General features: G+C 43.5%; 2 protein-coding genes across 5 annotated transcripts in view; one reads left to right on the plus strand and one right to left on the minus strand.

Annotated features, from left to right (window-relative positions):
• The window catches only part of gbf1 (golgi brefeldin A resistant guanine nucleotide exchange factor 1), a 75,162-nt gene extending 66,728 nt beyond the window's left edge, over window positions 1-8,434 (plus strand). For 2 of the 4 annotated variants that reach the window (XM_087836989.1, XM_087836991.1), the window contains 9 exons: window positions 24-273; window positions 550-770; window positions 2,764-2,914; window positions 3,673-3,803; window positions 3,888-3,989; window positions 5,911-6,024; window positions 6,135-6,312; window positions 6,395-6,577; window positions 7,333-8,434. In XM_087836989.1, the coding sequence (XP_087693115.1) occupies window positions 24-273; window positions 550-770; window positions 2,764-2,914; window positions 3,673-3,803; window positions 3,888-3,989; window positions 5,911-6,024; window positions 6,135-6,312; window positions 6,395-6,577; window positions 7,333-7,586 (1,584 nt within the window). In that variant the 3' untranslated portion in view covers window positions 7,587-8,434. The remainder of the gene's footprint in view (window positions 1-23; window positions 274-549; window positions 771-2,763; window positions 2,915-3,672; window positions 3,804-3,887; window positions 3,990-5,910; window positions 6,025-6,134; window positions 6,313-6,394; window positions 6,578-7,332) is intronic. The other 2 variants (XM_087836990.1, XM_087836992.1) reach the window with 1 other exon arrangement.
• Window positions 8,435-15,689: 7,255 nt separating this feature from the next.
• LOC148095935 (uncharacterized) lies at window positions 15,690-17,996 on the minus strand. Its single transcript, XM_087836977.1, has one exon. The coding sequence runs from the start codon at window positions 17,828-17,830 to the stop codon at window positions 16,079-16,081; it is 1,752 nt and encodes a 583-aa protein (XP_087693103.1). The 5' UTR covers window positions 17,831-17,996; the 3' UTR covers window positions 15,690-16,078.
• Window positions 17,997-18,378: the final 382 nt, after the last annotated feature.

Raw genomic sequence — 18,378 nt, forward strand, 5'->3', positions numbered from 1 at the left:
AGATGTTTCTTTACCCCCCACAGGTTGGCAAAGATGACTTTGAGATAAGTAAGACCCCCACAGTCGGGTCGAAGGCTCAGCTGAATCACCCACTGGTCAACCAGTACAGTCTGACACTGGGTCAGGACCTCGGCCAGCACGACACGAAGTCTCTGATCAAGTGTGTGGAGACGCTTTCTTTCATCGTTCGAGATGCCGCCCACGTCACGCCCGACAACTTCGAGCTGTGTGTCAGAGCGATACGAGTGTTTGTGGAGGCCAGCCTCAACGGAGGTGAGACGCTAACGTCTGCTCGGTCTTATCAGAAGAACTATTAGACTGTGTTTACTTACTAAACACACTGAGGTAAATATAGCAGGTCAGTGATGTAGAAAGAGGACACATCACCAGTTTATTTCTAAAGCTGCGAGGGCTCTTCTAGCTGCCTGTGGCTTTAACTGTCCCATTGTTATAGCATGTTTTAAACCCTTTAAGCAGGAAGGGCAAATATTTCAGACGCACATGCTTCTGGTAGGTTTCAGAGGAGATTAGATCTGTTTCCTCCTCCAGGTTACCGCAACCACGACAAGAAGAAGAGCCACAAATATGACACCTCCAAGTCTCGGATGAGGAAGAAGGCAGGCGGCAGGGAGAAGGACAGCGGAGGCAGCGTGAGGCGGAGCAGCAGCAGGACCTTCAGCCAGCGCCCATCGCGTTCCTACAGTGATGATGAGGAGGATGAGGGTGTCCCAGCCAGTTACCACACGGTGTCATTACAGGTTAGTCAGGACGTAAGTACAACAGCCCTCTTTACCCTTCCTTACCCCTCTAATGACGAGAACCCAGCTGTCCCCAAAGCATCTCGCGTTACCCACACGTCTCTGATTCAGCTGAAGCTCCTCCCACTGACTGCAGTGTCATGTTAGACGCCTGGTTTGGGTCACAGGTGGAGTTTTAGGTGCAGCTTGTAAAGTGTTGCATCAGGACTCAGCTGTAAATCCATGTCATGTAAAGGTAGCGTCACACTCTTCCTGACAGAATTTGTTCTGTCTCTGATGTGGTGATGAGTCACAACACTGGGTTGAAGGATGTTACCTGTTTATGCTCATGGTTACTGTTCACCAGTTTCCAGCTAACTTCAAAGACCATTTCACTCACGCAGTGTGTCGGTTTCTTTCTCAGTGTCAGTGTTCTCGCCACAGTCACAGACTTATTGTAAGTAGGTGGAACATGCTGTGTTTAGAGTGTTTACACGTTAAACACAGAGTTGAGCTGTTTCAGTGCCTGATCTCGTCCTTCTGTGCAGATCAGGGCGGAGCTTTTAAGGCTACGTCCACACGTACACGGGTATTTTTGAAAACGGAGATTTTCCGTTTTCGTTTTAAAAAATAATCCCGTCCACACGTAAAGGCAGAAATGAAGGAAACTGCTAGGAACATGCCAAAGCAGCAGGTGGCGCTATATTCCTAACCGTGCAGAAATGTTGGCCAATCAGAAGTCTAGAAGCCTCGGCGGGAAAAAGTAAACAAAGCTGGGGCATCGAAGCAGAACCGAGTCGTCTGTGTGGAGGGACAGTAACTGTGTGTGTATATGTGAGCATTTAAACACTGCAGAGACAATTAACAATAACAGTATTGTAGAAATTCATTTCACCAAAACAATAACGTGGCGCACAGTGTGACGTCAAAAAAGGCGCACACCTTTGACGCTGCGTTTTCTGCGTTTTCTGCGTTTTTCTCGTCCACACGTAAACGGAGTTTTCAAAAATATCCACCCTGGCCGGAGTTTTTAAAATCTCCGTTTTCAGTGACCGACAACGCCGTTTACGTGTGGACGAAAGGTGCAAACGCAGAGAAAAATCTGCGTTTTCAAAAATACCCGGATACATGTGGACGTAGCCTGAGTCAGCATGTTCAGAGTTGGATGGACGTTTGAACATTTTTGTGTTGTTGGTCTGGATTTAACATCAAATTAATGTACACACACACACAGGAAGTAAACATGTGTCGTGGATATAGATGTCAGTGCTTTGACCCGTCTCCTTCTTTTCCTACACAAAACCATCTTCACTGCTTCACCTGCTGCTACGGCTGTTAAACTAACACGGCTTAAAATTCCTCTCTTATTTTAAAGAGCCTTGTTTTGTACCCAGTGGTAACTACAATACTTACGTTCAAATTTGACTTTATTTTGTTTTATTCAACACTCCACCTCCTCTCGGACAAACATGGTGTTTTCCTTGATCACATTTGCTGATGTCATTACCAACTAACGGCACATGAAGAGCAGCTTGTGAAGAACTTAGTAAATGTAACTGTTTAGACAAACATTTAAACCACTTTGTTGTGTTCACCAGTAGTTTTGAAATATTTTCCTGTGAATTCATGGAAAAAATAGTCAGCATATTAGTTCATGATGAAATTAATTATTAGCTAAAGTTCTGTATAAACTGGTTTAAAATGCATTGACCAAATAAACTATTAACAAGAAGAGCAGTGCTTTTATATTAAAGCATAACTATGAATAATCTCCCTATTATTCAAGTGGAATTGCAGAACTTCATAATATAATGTTTGTATAACATATATAGTCTCTTATGTGATTGATCAAACTGTTTACTGTCACAGACACTATTAACTCACTGCATCCTTGCTGCTAGCAGAAACTGAGTAAACATCTAAATAGTCTGTACGTGGGTTTATTCGTCACGTTTGAACTGCAGACACAAAGCTGCACATCTCCTTATTATTAATGCTGGTTTTTGTGTGTGTGGGGGGGGTGCAGCTCTTAGATCTGATGCACACCTTGCACACCCGGGCTGCCAGCATCTACAACTCCTGGGCAGAGGAGCAGTGCCATCTGGAGGCCTCCAGCAGGAAGATCGAGGCTGATTCTCAGACTTTGTGGACCAGCTGCTGGTGCCCCCTGCTGCAAGGTAGGAAACTCTTCTGTGCTCTCTGACTGTCGTGCACACATTCAGAGTGTGTGTGTAAATATGGCTTGTAGTAAGTCTTCTTGGCAGTTAAGTTAACAAAGGGGTTTTGGTAATAAAGATCAGCATTTAGGAAATTCAGAAGTCTTATTTAACGTTTTAAAAATTAGAAATTTATCAATTGCGCAAAATGTCTTAACTCAAAACTTGAAAATGTATTTATTTAAATGTGTCTTGTGAAGAATTGTGACCAGACTTTGTTTTCCCTCATTATGGAAAACGAGTCCCTGTTCAGATACTCAGGGAATTCTTAGCAGGATCAGTGACGTGCTCCATCCTGGAGCTGAGATAGTCCTCAGTAATCTGACTTCAGCTGACGTTCAGTCTAATAGGCTGGTGGATATTCCTGATCCTAGGTTTTGTGTATACTACAACATGTCTGAAGTACTTGATGTATTTTTTGTCATAGAATAAACTTTTTTTGTTTCTGTTCTTAATGTAGACCAAATGCACAGTCTTGTATATTGTCTTACAACATGCTTTCTATAAGAATTTGAATTTCTGGTAGATCTGTGTTGTTATGATCTCAGACCACGCTTGCTCTTTCAGTGTACGTGTTACTGTTTCTAGTCTTTTTATAGGTGCCATTTTCTTTTTTCCACACGTTTAGTTTTCTCTCAGATTTCTGCTTCAGCTCTGTCATGCAGTTTATGTTCATATCAGTGTCTTCGTCACAGCTCCACTCAATGTCACTCCCACAGGGATTGCTTGGTTGTGCTGTGATGCCAGGCGACCGGTTCGCATGCAGGCCCTCACCTACCTCCAGAGGGCGCTGCTTGTTCATGATCTGCAGACACTTGATGCAATTGAATGGGAGTCCTGTTTCAACAAGGTAAATGCTGAATGTCTGCGTTATTTCAGGACTGTGAAGACACCTTTGTTCACTTTTCATTCGTGTTTCTTTGTTGGCTGTCAGGTGCTTTTCCCCCTGCTGACTAAGCTGCTTGACAACATCAGCCCAGCAGATGTTGGTGGGATGGAGGAGACCAGAATGAGAGCCTGCACGCTGTTGTCAAAGGTTGAAAGCATCACGTATTGCACTGCACACAACCACAGTTACACAAGTTAAACCAACATTCCAACCTGCGTCAGATCTATGTCGTAACTGGAACCCCATTTTAACCCTATGCTGACGTGAGCCTGAGAAATATAACTACACGTCGGGTAAACTACATGCATACCACAACAATTTGAATGGCATGGAAGGTTGCAGTGTTAGGATACTACATTTCCTGCAGAAGATTAAATCAAGCTTAATATTGTTTAAGTTCCCAAAGTACCACCAAAACAGCCCTGACCTAGATATATATGGCAGAGATGGATATAGTGCCTAGAATGTTTCCTGTGGTATCTGACACTGAAACATAAGCAATTGATCAGTCGAGTTCTGTGGGCATGCAGGGCACGAGGGGACATGCAGGGCACGAGGGGACATGCAGGGCACGAGGGGACATGCAGGGCACGAGGGGACATGCAGGGCACGAGGGGACATGCAGGGCACGCGGGACATGCAGGGCACGCGGGACATGCAGGGCACACGGGGACATGCAGGGCACGCGGGACATGCAGGGCACGAGGGGACATGCAGGGCACACGGGGACATGCAGGGCACGAGGGGACATGCAGGGCACGAGGGGACATGCAGGGCACACGGGGACATGCAGGGCACGCGGGACATGCAGGGCACACGGGGACATGCAGGGCACGAGGGGACATGCAGGGCACGAGGGGACATGCAGGGCACGAGGGGACATGCAGGGCACGAGGGGACATGCAGGGCACGAGGGGACATGCAGGGCACACGGGGACATACAGGGCACACGGGGACATGCAGGGCACGAGGGGACATGCAGGGCACACGGGGACATGCAGGGCACGCGGGACATGCAGGGCACGAGGGGACATGCAGGGCACGAGGGGACATGCAGGGCACACGGGGACATGCAGGGCACGAGGGGACATGCAGGGCACGAGGGGACATGCAGGGCACGAGGGGACATGCAGGGCACGAGGGGACATGCAGGGCACACGGGGACATGCAGGGCACGCGGGACATGCAGGGCACACGGGGACATGCAGGGCACGAGGGGACATGCAGGGCACGAGGGGACATGCAGGGCACGAGGGGACATGCAGGGCACGAGGGGACATGCAGGGCACACGGGGACATACAGGGCACACGGGGACATGCAGGGCACGAGGGGACATGCAGGGCACGAGGGGACATGCAGGGCACACGGGGACATGCAGGGCACGCGGGACATGCAGGGCACACGGGGACATGCAGGGCACGCGGGACATGCAGGGCACACGGGGACATGCAGGGCACGAGGGGACATGCAGGGCACGAGGGGACATGCAGGGCACGAGGGGACATGCAGGGCACGAGGGGACATGCAGGGCACACGGGGACATGCAGGGCACACGGGGACATGCAGGGCACGAGGGGACATGCAGGGCACGAGGGGACATGCAGGGCACGAGGGGACATGCAGGGCACGAGGGGACATGCAGGGCACGAGGGGACATGCAGGGCACACGGGGACATACAGGGCACACGGGGACATGCAGGGCACGAGGGGACATGCAGGGCACACGGGGACATGCAGGGCACATGGAATATGCAGGGCATACAGGGCAGCTCCCCTGATTTGGCCTGTTCTTGTGAAGAATGGCAGATTCACATAAACACTGCCTGTAGCAGTTTTCAGGTGGTGCCACGTGTCAAAGTTACGGCCCACCACATGGGTTGCTCAGAAGAACATTACATTCCAACAAGATCCTGAATTGTATTCCCTTCACCTGTCAGTGCCTTTAATGTTGTGGCTAATCAATGTTAATAAAAGTCGCTCTGTCATTGGTTCATTTTGTCTACATCTCTTTGCTGTAGTTAGGTGGTGAAATAGAACATTTTCTTCTGACGTGTGATTGTCTTCCAGGTTTTCCTACAGCACCTCTCTCCTCTGCTGTCCCTGCCCACCTTTGCTGCCCTCTGGCTCACCATTTTGGACTTCATGGATAAGTACATGCATGCTGGATCAAGTGACTTGTTGGTAAGGAGAATATAATTCTTATGTCCACATTAACAAAATACCATGGTAGTTATGACTGTCACTATGAGAGAAAGGTGTGTGTAGACTGTGTTGCCTGTGTGTTCGTGTAGTTGGAAGCCATCCCCGAGTCTTTGAAGAACATGCTGCTGGTTATGGACACAGCAGGCATCTTCCACAGTGCTGACTCTAGGACAGGATACTCTGACCTGTGGGAAATAACTTGGGAAAGAATCGTCTGTTTCCTGCCTTTATTGAGGGAGGAGCTCTTCAAACAGACTATCATACCAGGTGTGACGCACTGACATGACAACCTGTAAATTTGAGCTTGTACCGTCACCAGTTTTACCTGGTGTATCATCTTTCATTTTAGATGCAGTGCCCAATCCTCAAGCAGAGTCGGTGCAGCTGACAACCCCAGCAGGCCGGCCCCCATCGCCTCAGGTGTCTCCACCTCCCATGCAAACACCCGCCCAAGCCCCAGTAAACTCCACAGTGGCTCAAAGCTCCAGCAGGCCGGCCTCACCACTGGAGCCTCCACCAGCCAGTGCCAACGGTAAAACGTCTGAAACGTTCCTCTATTATAGCACAGTTTGATCTCCGTCAGGGGACAAATACATGTAGGATATTCATTTGTTTAACGGCAGGTGGATAAAATGGCTAAACTTTTAAATGGTCTAAATGACCGTCTGTGTGTAAGTGGAAACCTGATGTTAGAAAACCCACGGGGCCGAATGGCTCAGCCACTGTTCAGCTGAGGTCATGAGTGGCCTACCACTAACTGTGGAATATTTAGCAGTGAGACTGGATGACTGGACTCGTTGCACGAATAGCATCCTACCACAGTAGGAATTCACCCATTCTTACACACATGGTTGTAAAAGCAGTCTGGATGGAAACAACGTGGCGTGTTACTGTCAGTGTTAATAGTAGTGTGTGAAACCTGAGGGGAATCCTTGCTGCTTCTGCAGGCGGGTAATTAGCAGCCAGGTGTATCCAAGTAGTCAGAAATGTTGCAGTCTGCAGGATTCATGCTTGTGGTAACCCAATGCCAAGTATATATGAGTCTTAAAGAAGTAGTTGTTACGGCCCATCACAGATTCATGGCCATATTAAGTCATTTCCATCAGAAACATTCAGGACTGTCAGTTTTTGTAGCCGTGGATCAGCACATTCAAGGTCAGAGCATGCATGCTCCAAAGACTGCAAGGAAAACAAACTGCTCCAAGTGAGACTGTAGGCCTCATGTTGCAGGCTGATAACTGATGTAGGACAGAGACTGAATCACTGTTCTCTCGTTTTGTGTTCCAGGATCAGGCCGATCATCTCCGGTCCCCCCCTCCATTCCTCCCATGCCAGTGCCATTAACAGCCTCTCCTGTCCAGGGTCCTTCACCTTTAGGCCAGTCCCCCCTCATTCTGCAGCCCCTTGCTTCTCCTCTGCAGGTGGGAGTCCCACCCATGTCCCTGCCAATCATTCTTAATCCCGCCCTCATAGAGGCCACATCCCCTGTACCGCTGCTTCCTGCTCCCAGATCGACAACTCCCTCCGACGAGGTCCAGTAAAGTCCAGCCGCCCCCCAGCAATGCTGCTCTCTCCTTAACAACTGGAGGAGCTGCAGCTTAAGATGGGGCATGGAGTAGGACCACATTTAAAGGAGAAATCCTCCAGAATGCAAACCTGGTGATAAAAACTCAGCACTGATGTTATTGTAGGAAAAACCCAACAGGTGAAGGTTTGGTTTAGAAACCACGCGCAGTCTTTGAGAGGTTAGTGCGACCCACTGAGAGCGATTTTCAGCAGCGTTCACCATGCATTTATTTTAAGTCAGGCAGTAATTTTAAACCCACAGATCGAACTTATTGATATATATTTGTGTTTTTGACTGTTGTAAGTCTGTAAACGGATGAACAACACAGCGTGTTAGTTGTTCTCTTTGAACTCGGTGGTGATGGGTTCAGAAAGCTGACGTTGATTACTATTTATTGTTTTTAAAATAAATAGTACAGATGTGTTAAGGTTTCTAAGAGGTTTGTAGTGCCAATGATGATGGTCTGCTTGAGTCGTGACACACACAGTGTCAGGGGTCAGCCTGTGCCTCGCTGCTTTGTTTTACATAAGAATGGAGCCGTACAGACGAACCACGCTGCACATCCTGTATATTTGACACACACGCTGCTCATTCAGTGCCAGACTGTCGTTTGGCTCTGGATATCAGCAAACACAGCCCCGTCGTGTAAATAGCTTCTGAGTGAAGTGTTTTCATTGCCCCACCTCGTCGTCAGGATTCATGTTGGGAGGAAGGAAAACATTTCATCTAGACTGAGTTATGTTTTACACCAGAAACACCTGCAGGAGTCTCTCTTTGCCCCGAGCTGAACTCATAGCTTTGCTCATATATGTCTGTGCTTCACAACAACCTAAAGATAAGAAGGACGGTGAGTTGTGAGGATTATATGATCTGCATGTTTTAGATTCCCAGAGCCTTGGCTACAGTCTGATGTTGCAGAAGGCATGACAGCATCAGCAAGTTCGATTCCTCGTTTTGCCCCAAGCTTGCACCTTCTAACCTTCAACGAGCAGCCAGATGAGGCGTAAACATTCCAGTGTCGGTCTGTAGCGAGCGCGCTCTGCACTGCTCTGGTACATGATGCATGAGGAAGAGTCTGAGAGGAGCTCGCCACGCTGTCACGCCACCTTCTCCTGACTTGCATCTTTGATTTGACAGACGGAACATCTGAAGTTTGCAGCCTCGTACCAGAGGAATCACACATGTAGGCCGCTGGTTTTCTTGTTCTCCTTTATTTATCCAGGTAAAAGGCTCACTGAGATTACAGTCTCTTCTCTAGAGAGAGGTTGCCAACAGAAGTTAAAACATTTCCACAACACGTCCTCAGTTTGAGTCAGCTGCTCCTCTTTGCTTCCATACATGTGCTGACTCACTGGTTCAATGACCATCTGATGTCAAACTGACTGGAAACCATTCGCAGCAGTCCTTCTCTCACTGGTGTTTTGTGTTATTTATTGAAATGGACCGAGCTGCAGTACGATGGCATAGATGCAGTGTACGTGTGTCAGGTAACACTACGGCCTTATAGAGCCCCCAACATGTAAGCTGTTTATTTGTTGGATGGCATCGTAGATTTATCAGAAGCTGATTGTGACTTGAACAGGAAATTCCGTGAATATAATGTCTAATGTATATAAATGAAAGGTAATGTACTTTTTACTATGTAATAAATATGTTGTAAGAAAGTGCTCCTCCTGCTGTCTGCTTATGTTTTCATTCTGAATGTAGACTTTTCTCAACTGATGTCATGTTAAGAACACGGAGAAATACTCTTAATGAAGGGATTAAGCAAAAACAACACATTCGGTATCGATCACTACGGCCGTCTTCTCTGTTTGTCTGCCACCACTATATGCGGTTGGTTAGCCATCACCATTTTGTCCGTCTGTATCTGGAAGTCCCACAGGATCTTAGCTCGGTCATTCTCCACCACCCTGGTGGCGTCTCCCAGTTTGACCTCAGTACTTCCAGGCCACACTCGGCACAGATGTTCCTGTACACTATGCCGGCCACTTGGTTATGGCGTTCCATGTATGTCCTGCCTGCTAGCATCTTGCAGCCTGCTGTTATGTGCTGGATTGTCTCAGGGGCATCTTTACACAGCCTGGGGTCTTACCTGGTGTGGTGTGTCTCACATTTTTAATATTTTGCAATACAACTGGGATAACTAACATATAACATTATTGTGTGTGTATTAGGGCTGCCACAAACGATTATTTTGATAGTCGACTAGTCACCGGTTATTTTTGTGATTAGTCAACCAATCAGATCATCATCCATTGGACGTAAAACGTACAGCTTATTGCACCAGCAGCATCTGCTCTTATATAACTATCATTAGCTTACAGCTTTAAGTGTTTAAGGTATGTGCTAACTAAAAATAAAGACAAGATGATAGTTTATTAAATTTTAATGACATTTGCAGATTGTTTCGGTGAAGTTTAATAAACTCCTTGCTATCTAAAATATAACAGGACACCGGAGTAAATTCTCGAGCATCTCACACTTCTGATAATCAGCTGTCTGCTTGACGTTTATTCAGCTGTGTAAAAACTATAACTTTAATCTCAGCCAAACCGATTTACTCAGGAACAAATAAAATACTAAAAAAGCCAAACAATAACATTTTTAAGTTATCTAAGTGACTTATATATCATGTTTAACCTGAGTAGCGAAAGACTGCGGTGGGTTTGAAAACGATTAGCCGGGAGTCCGGTGTTCTCACGGCTCTAGTGAGCCTAGCCCCCGGCTAGCTATCGAGCTAGTGGGTAACAGACGTCTCCGAAAACGTCGGAGCGCTTTTGAAAATATGTGGTGTCTTGATAAACTGAGCAGATATTTGAGGTTTACACAGCTACATTCTCGCCTGAAAATATGTTAAACGTTTATTTTGTGACCCAGAAAGAATAATAAGAGTAATATTAAAACTAACTAGCTGCCGCCATTGTTGTAAACTGAGCTGGGCTGCGCTATGAATTCTGGGACACAGCTTCTTCTTCTTCGGGGTTTAACGGCAGCTGGCATCCTTGTACATGCAGTGCTGCCATCTTCTGTTTCAGTCCGTTATTACACTCTTAAATCCTACTACTTATTCCTGCGTCTTTTGTGATCTTACAAAGCTTCAAACGACACGTCGACTATTAAATCAGTCGTCGACGATTTTAATAGTCGACGTAATCATGATTAGTCGACTAATCGTGGCAGCCCTAGTGTGTATATACGTATATGTATGTGCAAAATAACTTTTTTGTCCCTTTTCCCAAACGGTAAAAAAATACATTTTTCCTGGCCAAAATATATTTCAAATATATGGTAAATATATTTTGTATTTGGGATGCTCCAAAAAATATATTTTTGAAATTGAAAATATATTTCTTTCAAACCAAAATACATTTCAAAACATATTTTAGGGTGAAGAAAATACAATTCCAACCTTACAGTAGAATGTATATCAAAGTATTCTTTATTTAAAATGTATTTAGTGCAATAATGATGATAATGATAATAATACTAAAAGTAACATGTTTTATGCACATCTGCAAAAAACAGTTGGATTCAAACAAAAGAGAGTCAAACGTCTATCACGAATCAGGTTGTTTATTAATTTGCTTACAGTATTTTACATTACACAATATCTCACTATAATGTAGCGTTCATTGACTTTGAAATTATCTGTCAGTGATACAGTAAACAAGATACAACAACTGCTATGTACACTTTAGTTTTTGACAATATATACAATATCGTACTTACAGGAACACACTCCACTTTTTTGGAAATAGGCTCATTCTCCATCTCCCTCAGAGTTAAAAATGCAGCGTCTTCTTTCTAGATCCATATGTTAATAGGACTCTGGAGCGTGATCTTACGGGATGGGGCGTAGCCAGGATTTTTGGTCGAGGCGCCATATTAGCAGGCCAAACAAATGCTTGCTGTGTGGCCGGTTGTAATGTTAGATTGCACTACCGGCAAAGGAATAAGCTTGAAAACAGGCTCTCTTTTCATTGTTTCCTCACCTGGAAGCATCATGAGGGAGCTTATGTGTTGGATGTTACCAAAAGAAGGCGTCTAGCCTGGATAGCAGCTGTGAGACGAGCTGATATTCAGTTCTCTACCATCCCCAGATCTGTTGGTTTGCTCCAGTGTTTTCATTCAGGTAAGTTCTAAATAAGTTCATATTATTCTTTATAGCCTGTTAGTTTTATTTTCAATGCGCTCTGAGATCATAGCACAAACTTAGAACAAACATGCAGAACCACCTTCTATTTATAGAGTTGCTAATTATTTGGCATTATTGCAGCAAACCAGCCTATGAAATGAATGAAATAAATCCTGACTGGGTTCCAACACTACAAAATCCCTGCTTCAAACTACATGCTACATACCACCATGCCAATCACATTACTTCTTCCATGTGTGGGTAAAAAGGTGACCCTCCTGGATAAGATGGCAAAGGTTTGCTGCGTTTTGGTGAACATGTGCCCCAGTGTGTTAGTAAAACCAGGGGAAAATACTCTTGTTAAATACTCTTAAGTCTTGTGCTGTTTATGTAGTGATAAGTTTTCAAAAGAGACAGTAAATTACAGAATGCTAGCAGTGGGTGATATTATTTAAATGCTGTCATGATTTTATGTGAACATTTTGTCATTTGTAAACGATACATAACATTGATTCTACATTGTAACTGATTTGATGTTCTACAAAGTGCTTTTAATTAAAAATAGGCAAACATTTCTTTGTTTCTTTATTCAACTTTTGAACAGTGGTACTTAGTAAGTACATATTCAGTAAATGCAAAGTATTTACATGGCCCCCTAAACTAAAACATTATGGGTTATTCAGAACAGAACTATGCTTGGAAAAATATTGTCCCATCAGTTGATCCAACTCCTCCACAGTAGCAGGTGGAACTTTTCTTTTTTGCCTTTTGCCTTTCAATACGGATGGTCTGTTTATGTTTTGATCAAGAACCTTTTTTAAGGGCAGCTGAAGAGGAGAAGTCTGTCTTATGGCCAACCTCTGGCTGTATCTTGGTCATATTACCAGGCAAAACCCAGTATGCAGGTTCATCTGTAACAGTCCTTGTGCCACAGATTCTCACTGTTGCTTCTACATTAAACAGAAGAGCAGTGACATGGCTGCAGGCCTCCACGACTCCGGCCATACAGCTGCAGTGGGCGGCTTCAACCTTCCCTGTGATGCTCACAGTGACCCATGGCTGCAATGCTGCAATTCAGTCTTTAAGAGTGCAGTACCTGAAACACACACAGACAAAGTTCATTTAAAGACAAGAACTTTAATGAGCCAAGGCCGACATAAATGTGTTTTATTTACTTTCAAATCCATTTATCATAAATGTAACAAATAAAGTGTTTTTATGTATCCATCTATAGAACCCTGCATGTTATATTTAAAATCTGCATGTTTCTTTTTAGAAACCTATCAGCAAAAAATGAACCTAAAGTATGCAATGCAAGGATGTAATCACTTTCAAGATGGAGAAAGCATAATGTTCGACTTTAAGTGACAATTATGGACACCTAATATGATAAGGAGATTCTGCAGGTCATTAATCAATGTATAAAACTAAAACAGAATGTATTTTTAGTGACACAGCACACAAACAAGGAAGCAAGATGTGTAATTAGGATTATTTATAATAAATATGAATTAATTAGTGCAATTTCTTTAACCATAAAGAATAACTAAATCCTTCAGGACAATGTCACATCAATGCACTGAACTCACTATGTTATCCCTCTAACAGAGCCTCCACGTGTTCTCACTGTAGTTTCCCACTCATGAATGAATTTATGCTGCACTAATTTGAATGTTCGGAGGGAATCAAACGCATTTTACTGGCAGTACTCAAGCTGACTTACCTTTGCTTGAATGACGGCGTACTCACAACGTGGAGGCTTAAAAATAGCCAAATCTTGTACCCAATCCTTGGTGAATTGGATGTGCGCCTCCAGAGATTTATAATTGCGAAATTGGTGCGCCGTGTATGCTCTGACTCCACAGACAAGTGCCTCTTTTTTTTTTTTTTTTTTACAAATACCTGTACTATTACTAACACATTTACTGTTTTACTTTTAGCCTGTGGATACAAATACAGATTTCCTTAATGTAAGTTGTGCATTTTAATTACATCATGTTATTTTTATTATTTATTTATTTTATTTTACATTCAAATATTTCAAGCTTCTTGGTTAAAGAAGCTTTATTGCTAGTAGGTAAAGAATAGTTCACCTATAATTGATATTCCCAATTAATTTCTCACCTCTGATTGAATGCCTTTGTTTGTTGGCCTTTTTTGACTATAACAAAACATTTTTGCAGGATATATATGGTGAATTTATATGCATAGATACAGTCGTAGTGCTTGACACATGCACACAGCAGTAGATGTACTAAAAAGGAAATAATTACAATCATGATGTTGATTGCTGATGTCAGTATATATATTTTAGAGGAATGTTTTGTTTTTCACCCAAAATGAACTATATTGCTTCAGAAGAGATTTATTACCCGACCTGACTCTTATATATTGTTCTGTTTTTTGTTTGTTTTTGTTATTTTCAGGTTCAGTGGTGCGTGTTCTTCTAATGGCCGTCTTCCCACTGGAGGTTTTGATCCACAGCAATTTAAAAGGTAAACAGCTTTGAAAGTCAGTTCAAATGGTTAGCTAATAGTACTCTAAAAAGCCTACAACTCTGTCACCAGTTTCTTTACCAAAAAGTACCCATAAAAGTATCTCTCAATAGCATATCATTGTAGTTCAAATGTTTAGTTGTACAAATATCAGATTTTTGGAAATCTAAAACTAGTCAAACACTCAAATGTTCATGCTTTTTATAGGAGGACAGAGCAAAACGGACATCAGCGCAGAGTGAAGAACTGCCCTTGATAAGGACACTATGACAGCCATATATAGTAAGTGAAGACTTTCTGTGTATCTAAAATTGCATACAGCACAAGCAACTTACTTTGCAACAATTAAAATAGGTTGTAAAGTAAGTTACCAATACAAATAGGTGATGATGCATTGTAGTGGTTGGTCTCAGACAAAGAAGGTCAACAGATTTATGAATGCTGGAGGGTAAGGAGAGACGACCAAAAGGGGTGTTAGCATTACTGTAATGTGAACTGGATAGACTTTCCATCTAGGAAAAAAAAAGAGGTAAAATTATGCGTAAAATCTATCTGTATTAATATCTGTATCTATATAAACAGAAATATCTGTTTGCTAAATGAAGCCAGCTAACATAAATCATATTTTTATTTTAACTCTGATAAAAGTAATAGAACTGTGACTTTTGTTTGTTACAGTGGCGGTGAGGAAGAGGTTTCCCAATGTGTCCAGAGGGGCTTTGAGGATTGCAGTGAAAGCTGGTGGAACTGAGACTGCTGGAAAAGGAAAAGAAATTACATTTTAAGTATGTTGACTTATGTTCATACAATCACACACACATATACACACACACACATATATGTGTGTGTGTGTATATGTGTGTTTCTTTTAGAATGTTTAAGTATGTAGTGAGAATAAAATTATGAAATGAATATTCCTTGCCTGATTGATATGCTATATGTATGTTTTAAACATCAAATAAAGATTTCTTTCAGCTGTTACATGTGAATGTGTTTTCTTAGAAATATATGAAGGGTTAAATTTATATATTTTTGAATGATTTTAAATAAGTTTAAATTGTATTTTGAAATATATTTTATAAATATATTTCAAAATATGAAAAAACAGCCAAAAATATATGTTTTAAAACACATTTCAAAATATATTATAAATATATTTTTTAAATATATTTTAAAATATACAAAAAATATATGTGCTAAAATACATTTCAAAATATATTTTAAAATATATTTTTTTACCGTATGGGAACTCCCTGTTAACAGGAAGAGACCTCTAATTGACAAGTGACCTTGAGCTTCAGTACCGCCTCATGTTTATACGATTGCACGCCTAACTTGACCTTTTTATACGTCGCAAAAGCAAACAGAAGATACAGTTCAGTGAGTGTCATTATTTAGCCTGTTGAATATGAAGACAGAAAATAAAAAGAGATGCAAATACAAGTTAAAATTTGGAATTTGTTTTATTGATTTTGAATTTTTAAAAATGTCTAATCAATTGTATTTAAATAGGGCCCAATAACAAAAGCTGATTGGAAGTGCTTTATGTTATAAAGACCCTACAATGCAAGAGAGAAAACCCCAACAATCTGATGATCCCCTATGAGCAAGCACGTGGCGACAGCGGGCAGGAAAAACCCCCTTTCAACGGGAGGAAACCTGCGGCAGAACCAGGCTCAGGGAGGGGCGGCCATCTGCCGAGACCGGTCGGGGGACTCGAATCCACTTCTTATCAAATTTCTCTCTTGCTACGACATTTGTGATGTTATGTATTTAGGTATTGGTCTGAAAGAAAAAGACACGAATACCGAGTTGGTGTTCAAAGCCACCATTTCAAGCTGTGCGTTTAAACGGCTTGGTGATGGCTTTGGCCAGCGCAGTGAAAAACCTGACGATGGCAGACGGCTTTTTCGCTTTGGACAGATGTTCAGTCAAGCTCGTTGCAATGAGTCTCACAGCGATGGATTTCTGTAACTCCAGAGCTACTTGAACATTTTCTACACTCCCAAAGACATCGCGCAGGTCTTTGAGGATGTGCTTCTCAAGGTTTTTAAGGTTTCGGGGAGTTATAATAAGCTCTTTATCCTGCAGTTGGTCCCATACTTCTTCCAGCACCCAACTGTGGATGTTCTCAGAGCCACAAATGCACATGATCTTTAATTTTTTAGCTATACGGCTAAATAATTTGTAAAGGATTATTTTGATATGAGCTTTACGTCGAGAAGCGTCTGGCACAGTTTGGTCAGGTTCTGGCTGGGATGTTGGGACGCTCGTCTGTGGTTCTGACACTGACGCTGCACCACGTAATGCGAGCATCACGCTCTGACTCTGGCTCTCAGCCTGGGTGTGAAACCACCAGCTCATGAGTGCCATGAAAACTCTGACCTTTCTGTTGATGAAACGATCAGGAAAAGTTTCAGGTGCCGCGGGGGAAGCGTGGTGGGCGAGCATTTCTGTGAGCTGCTTGGTGAACTCCGGACTTTTGCCCGTAGAAATGTTTTTAAAGAGTTCGAGCTCACAGGTTTCATCGTCGCTCAGATCTTCTACGGTCTGAAGCGGAAAATCATCAACCAGCTTCTCCACTGACTCGCTGCTTTCGTCCTTCCCCGTGCTCTTAAATGTTGCCCTGATGTTTCTGACCGCGCGAAGAATCGTTGCTTTGGCGAACTGCTTCGCAAAGAACGCTTTAATCTTAGCTGCGGTGTTTTTTAGTGGCTGCTCCAACTTACCTTTAAACGATGCAGGAGTGATAACTTCATCGCTCTCTGAGGAACTCTGAATCTCTGCCTCGACTGAACGAGTGAGCTCTTTTGCAAACTGCTCGCTCTCTTTGATCATTGCTGATTTCAGCTTCTTCGACTCAGGATCTTCAGTTTGATCCACAGCTGGGAAAAGCTCAGCGACAGCCTTTTGGAGGACAAACTCCACAGTTTTCTGAGTTGCCGTATTTAAGCTGTCCTGTGAGCCTATCACGAGTCTCTCCTGTTGGCCATCCAGCTGTTCTTCTGGGACATCTTGGCAGTCTAAAATGTCAGCGTCCACCTCTGAATCAGTGAGGCTAACGATGTCAGCGCTCCTGCCGACAGACTTCATCATGGAGATGAAAGCTCGAATCATTCTCCCACCAAAATGGATCATTTTGTTCAGTCGATTTGGAGGAATGATGTGCTGGCTTTCTAAACTTAAGCCTGTTTGACTGTCAGCAGACTGAGCAGATTGAACACTCAGCAGAACCTCTTTAACAAAGAGCTGCTCGAAGTTTTTGGTGCCATCCTCATGGCCGTGATGGTCTGCTTTCAAAGCTTCCACCAAAGGCTCGGGAAGTATGTTGCCCATGTTTTCCAAAACAGCCTCCTCCGAGACTTCAATGTTGGCATTCTGGGCGAGCGTTTGAAAATGCTTCGACGCTATTTCAATGGTCTCTATAATGGCCTCAGCCAGAAGAGTCTTCGTGGCGATGTCAGGCTTTCCTGCTTTAATGGACCGCCACTGCTCAGCTGTCATATTTGCAAAGAAGGAATCGATGACAGGACGAAGACGAGCAGCTGTCAGTTCCTTAATGTTCTCAGTATTTGTGTTTTCCATTTCTAATGCTTGTATGTTAGAACGGCTTAAATGACTATCTGTTAGGTTTTGAGTTGATCGCGTCTGAAATGGACCTTCCAGGTTGAAAGCGTGTAAAATGCAAGTTGCAAGTTTGTGTTTCAGAGACAGTTCCTGCTCCTATTTATGGCTTTTTTGGCTGATGACGTCAAACAGAAGTTCAAAGGTTCAAAGGCAAGCCGATTACGTCACAGTAAATGACTCTTCCATCGTCCCCGCCCCTAGCGACTGCTTAGCAACCGTTACTATGTACCCTCCGGCAGAGAGTTGTTGTTGATATCGCGATAAAAGTTCCGAGCCACAGAAAAGCCGCTGGATGATTCGAGAGTTTTTCACTTCAGATGCTGAATGAAACTTTACCTGTGGCGCGTTAACAGGTGAGAGCAGCCAGCCAATCAGCGTTCAGTTTGCTGCGGAAAAACTCCTTTTAACGGCGTTAGTACGAAGGCATCGTACGTAGTACGCGCACTACGTGGACTACGTACGGTGCGTACTATTTGCTCCACTATCAAAGGACCCTGGATCTATAT

The sequence above is a fragment of the Neolamprologus brichardi genome, unplaced genomic scaffold, assembly GCF_056152115.1.
Source record: "Neolamprologus brichardi isolate AB-2024 unplaced genomic scaffold, ASM5615211v1 NODE_ptg000032l+_length_1147064_cov_1, whole genome shotgun sequence".
Taxonomy (NCBI): domain Eukaryota; kingdom Metazoa; phylum Chordata; class Actinopteri; order Cichliformes; family Cichlidae; genus Neolamprologus; species Neolamprologus brichardi.

Coding starts and splice junctions, on each gene's coding strand:
- LOC148095935 (XM_087836977.1), bottom strand. CDS start 17,830: ATGGAAAACACAAATACTGAGAACATTAAGGAACTGACAGCTGCTCGT.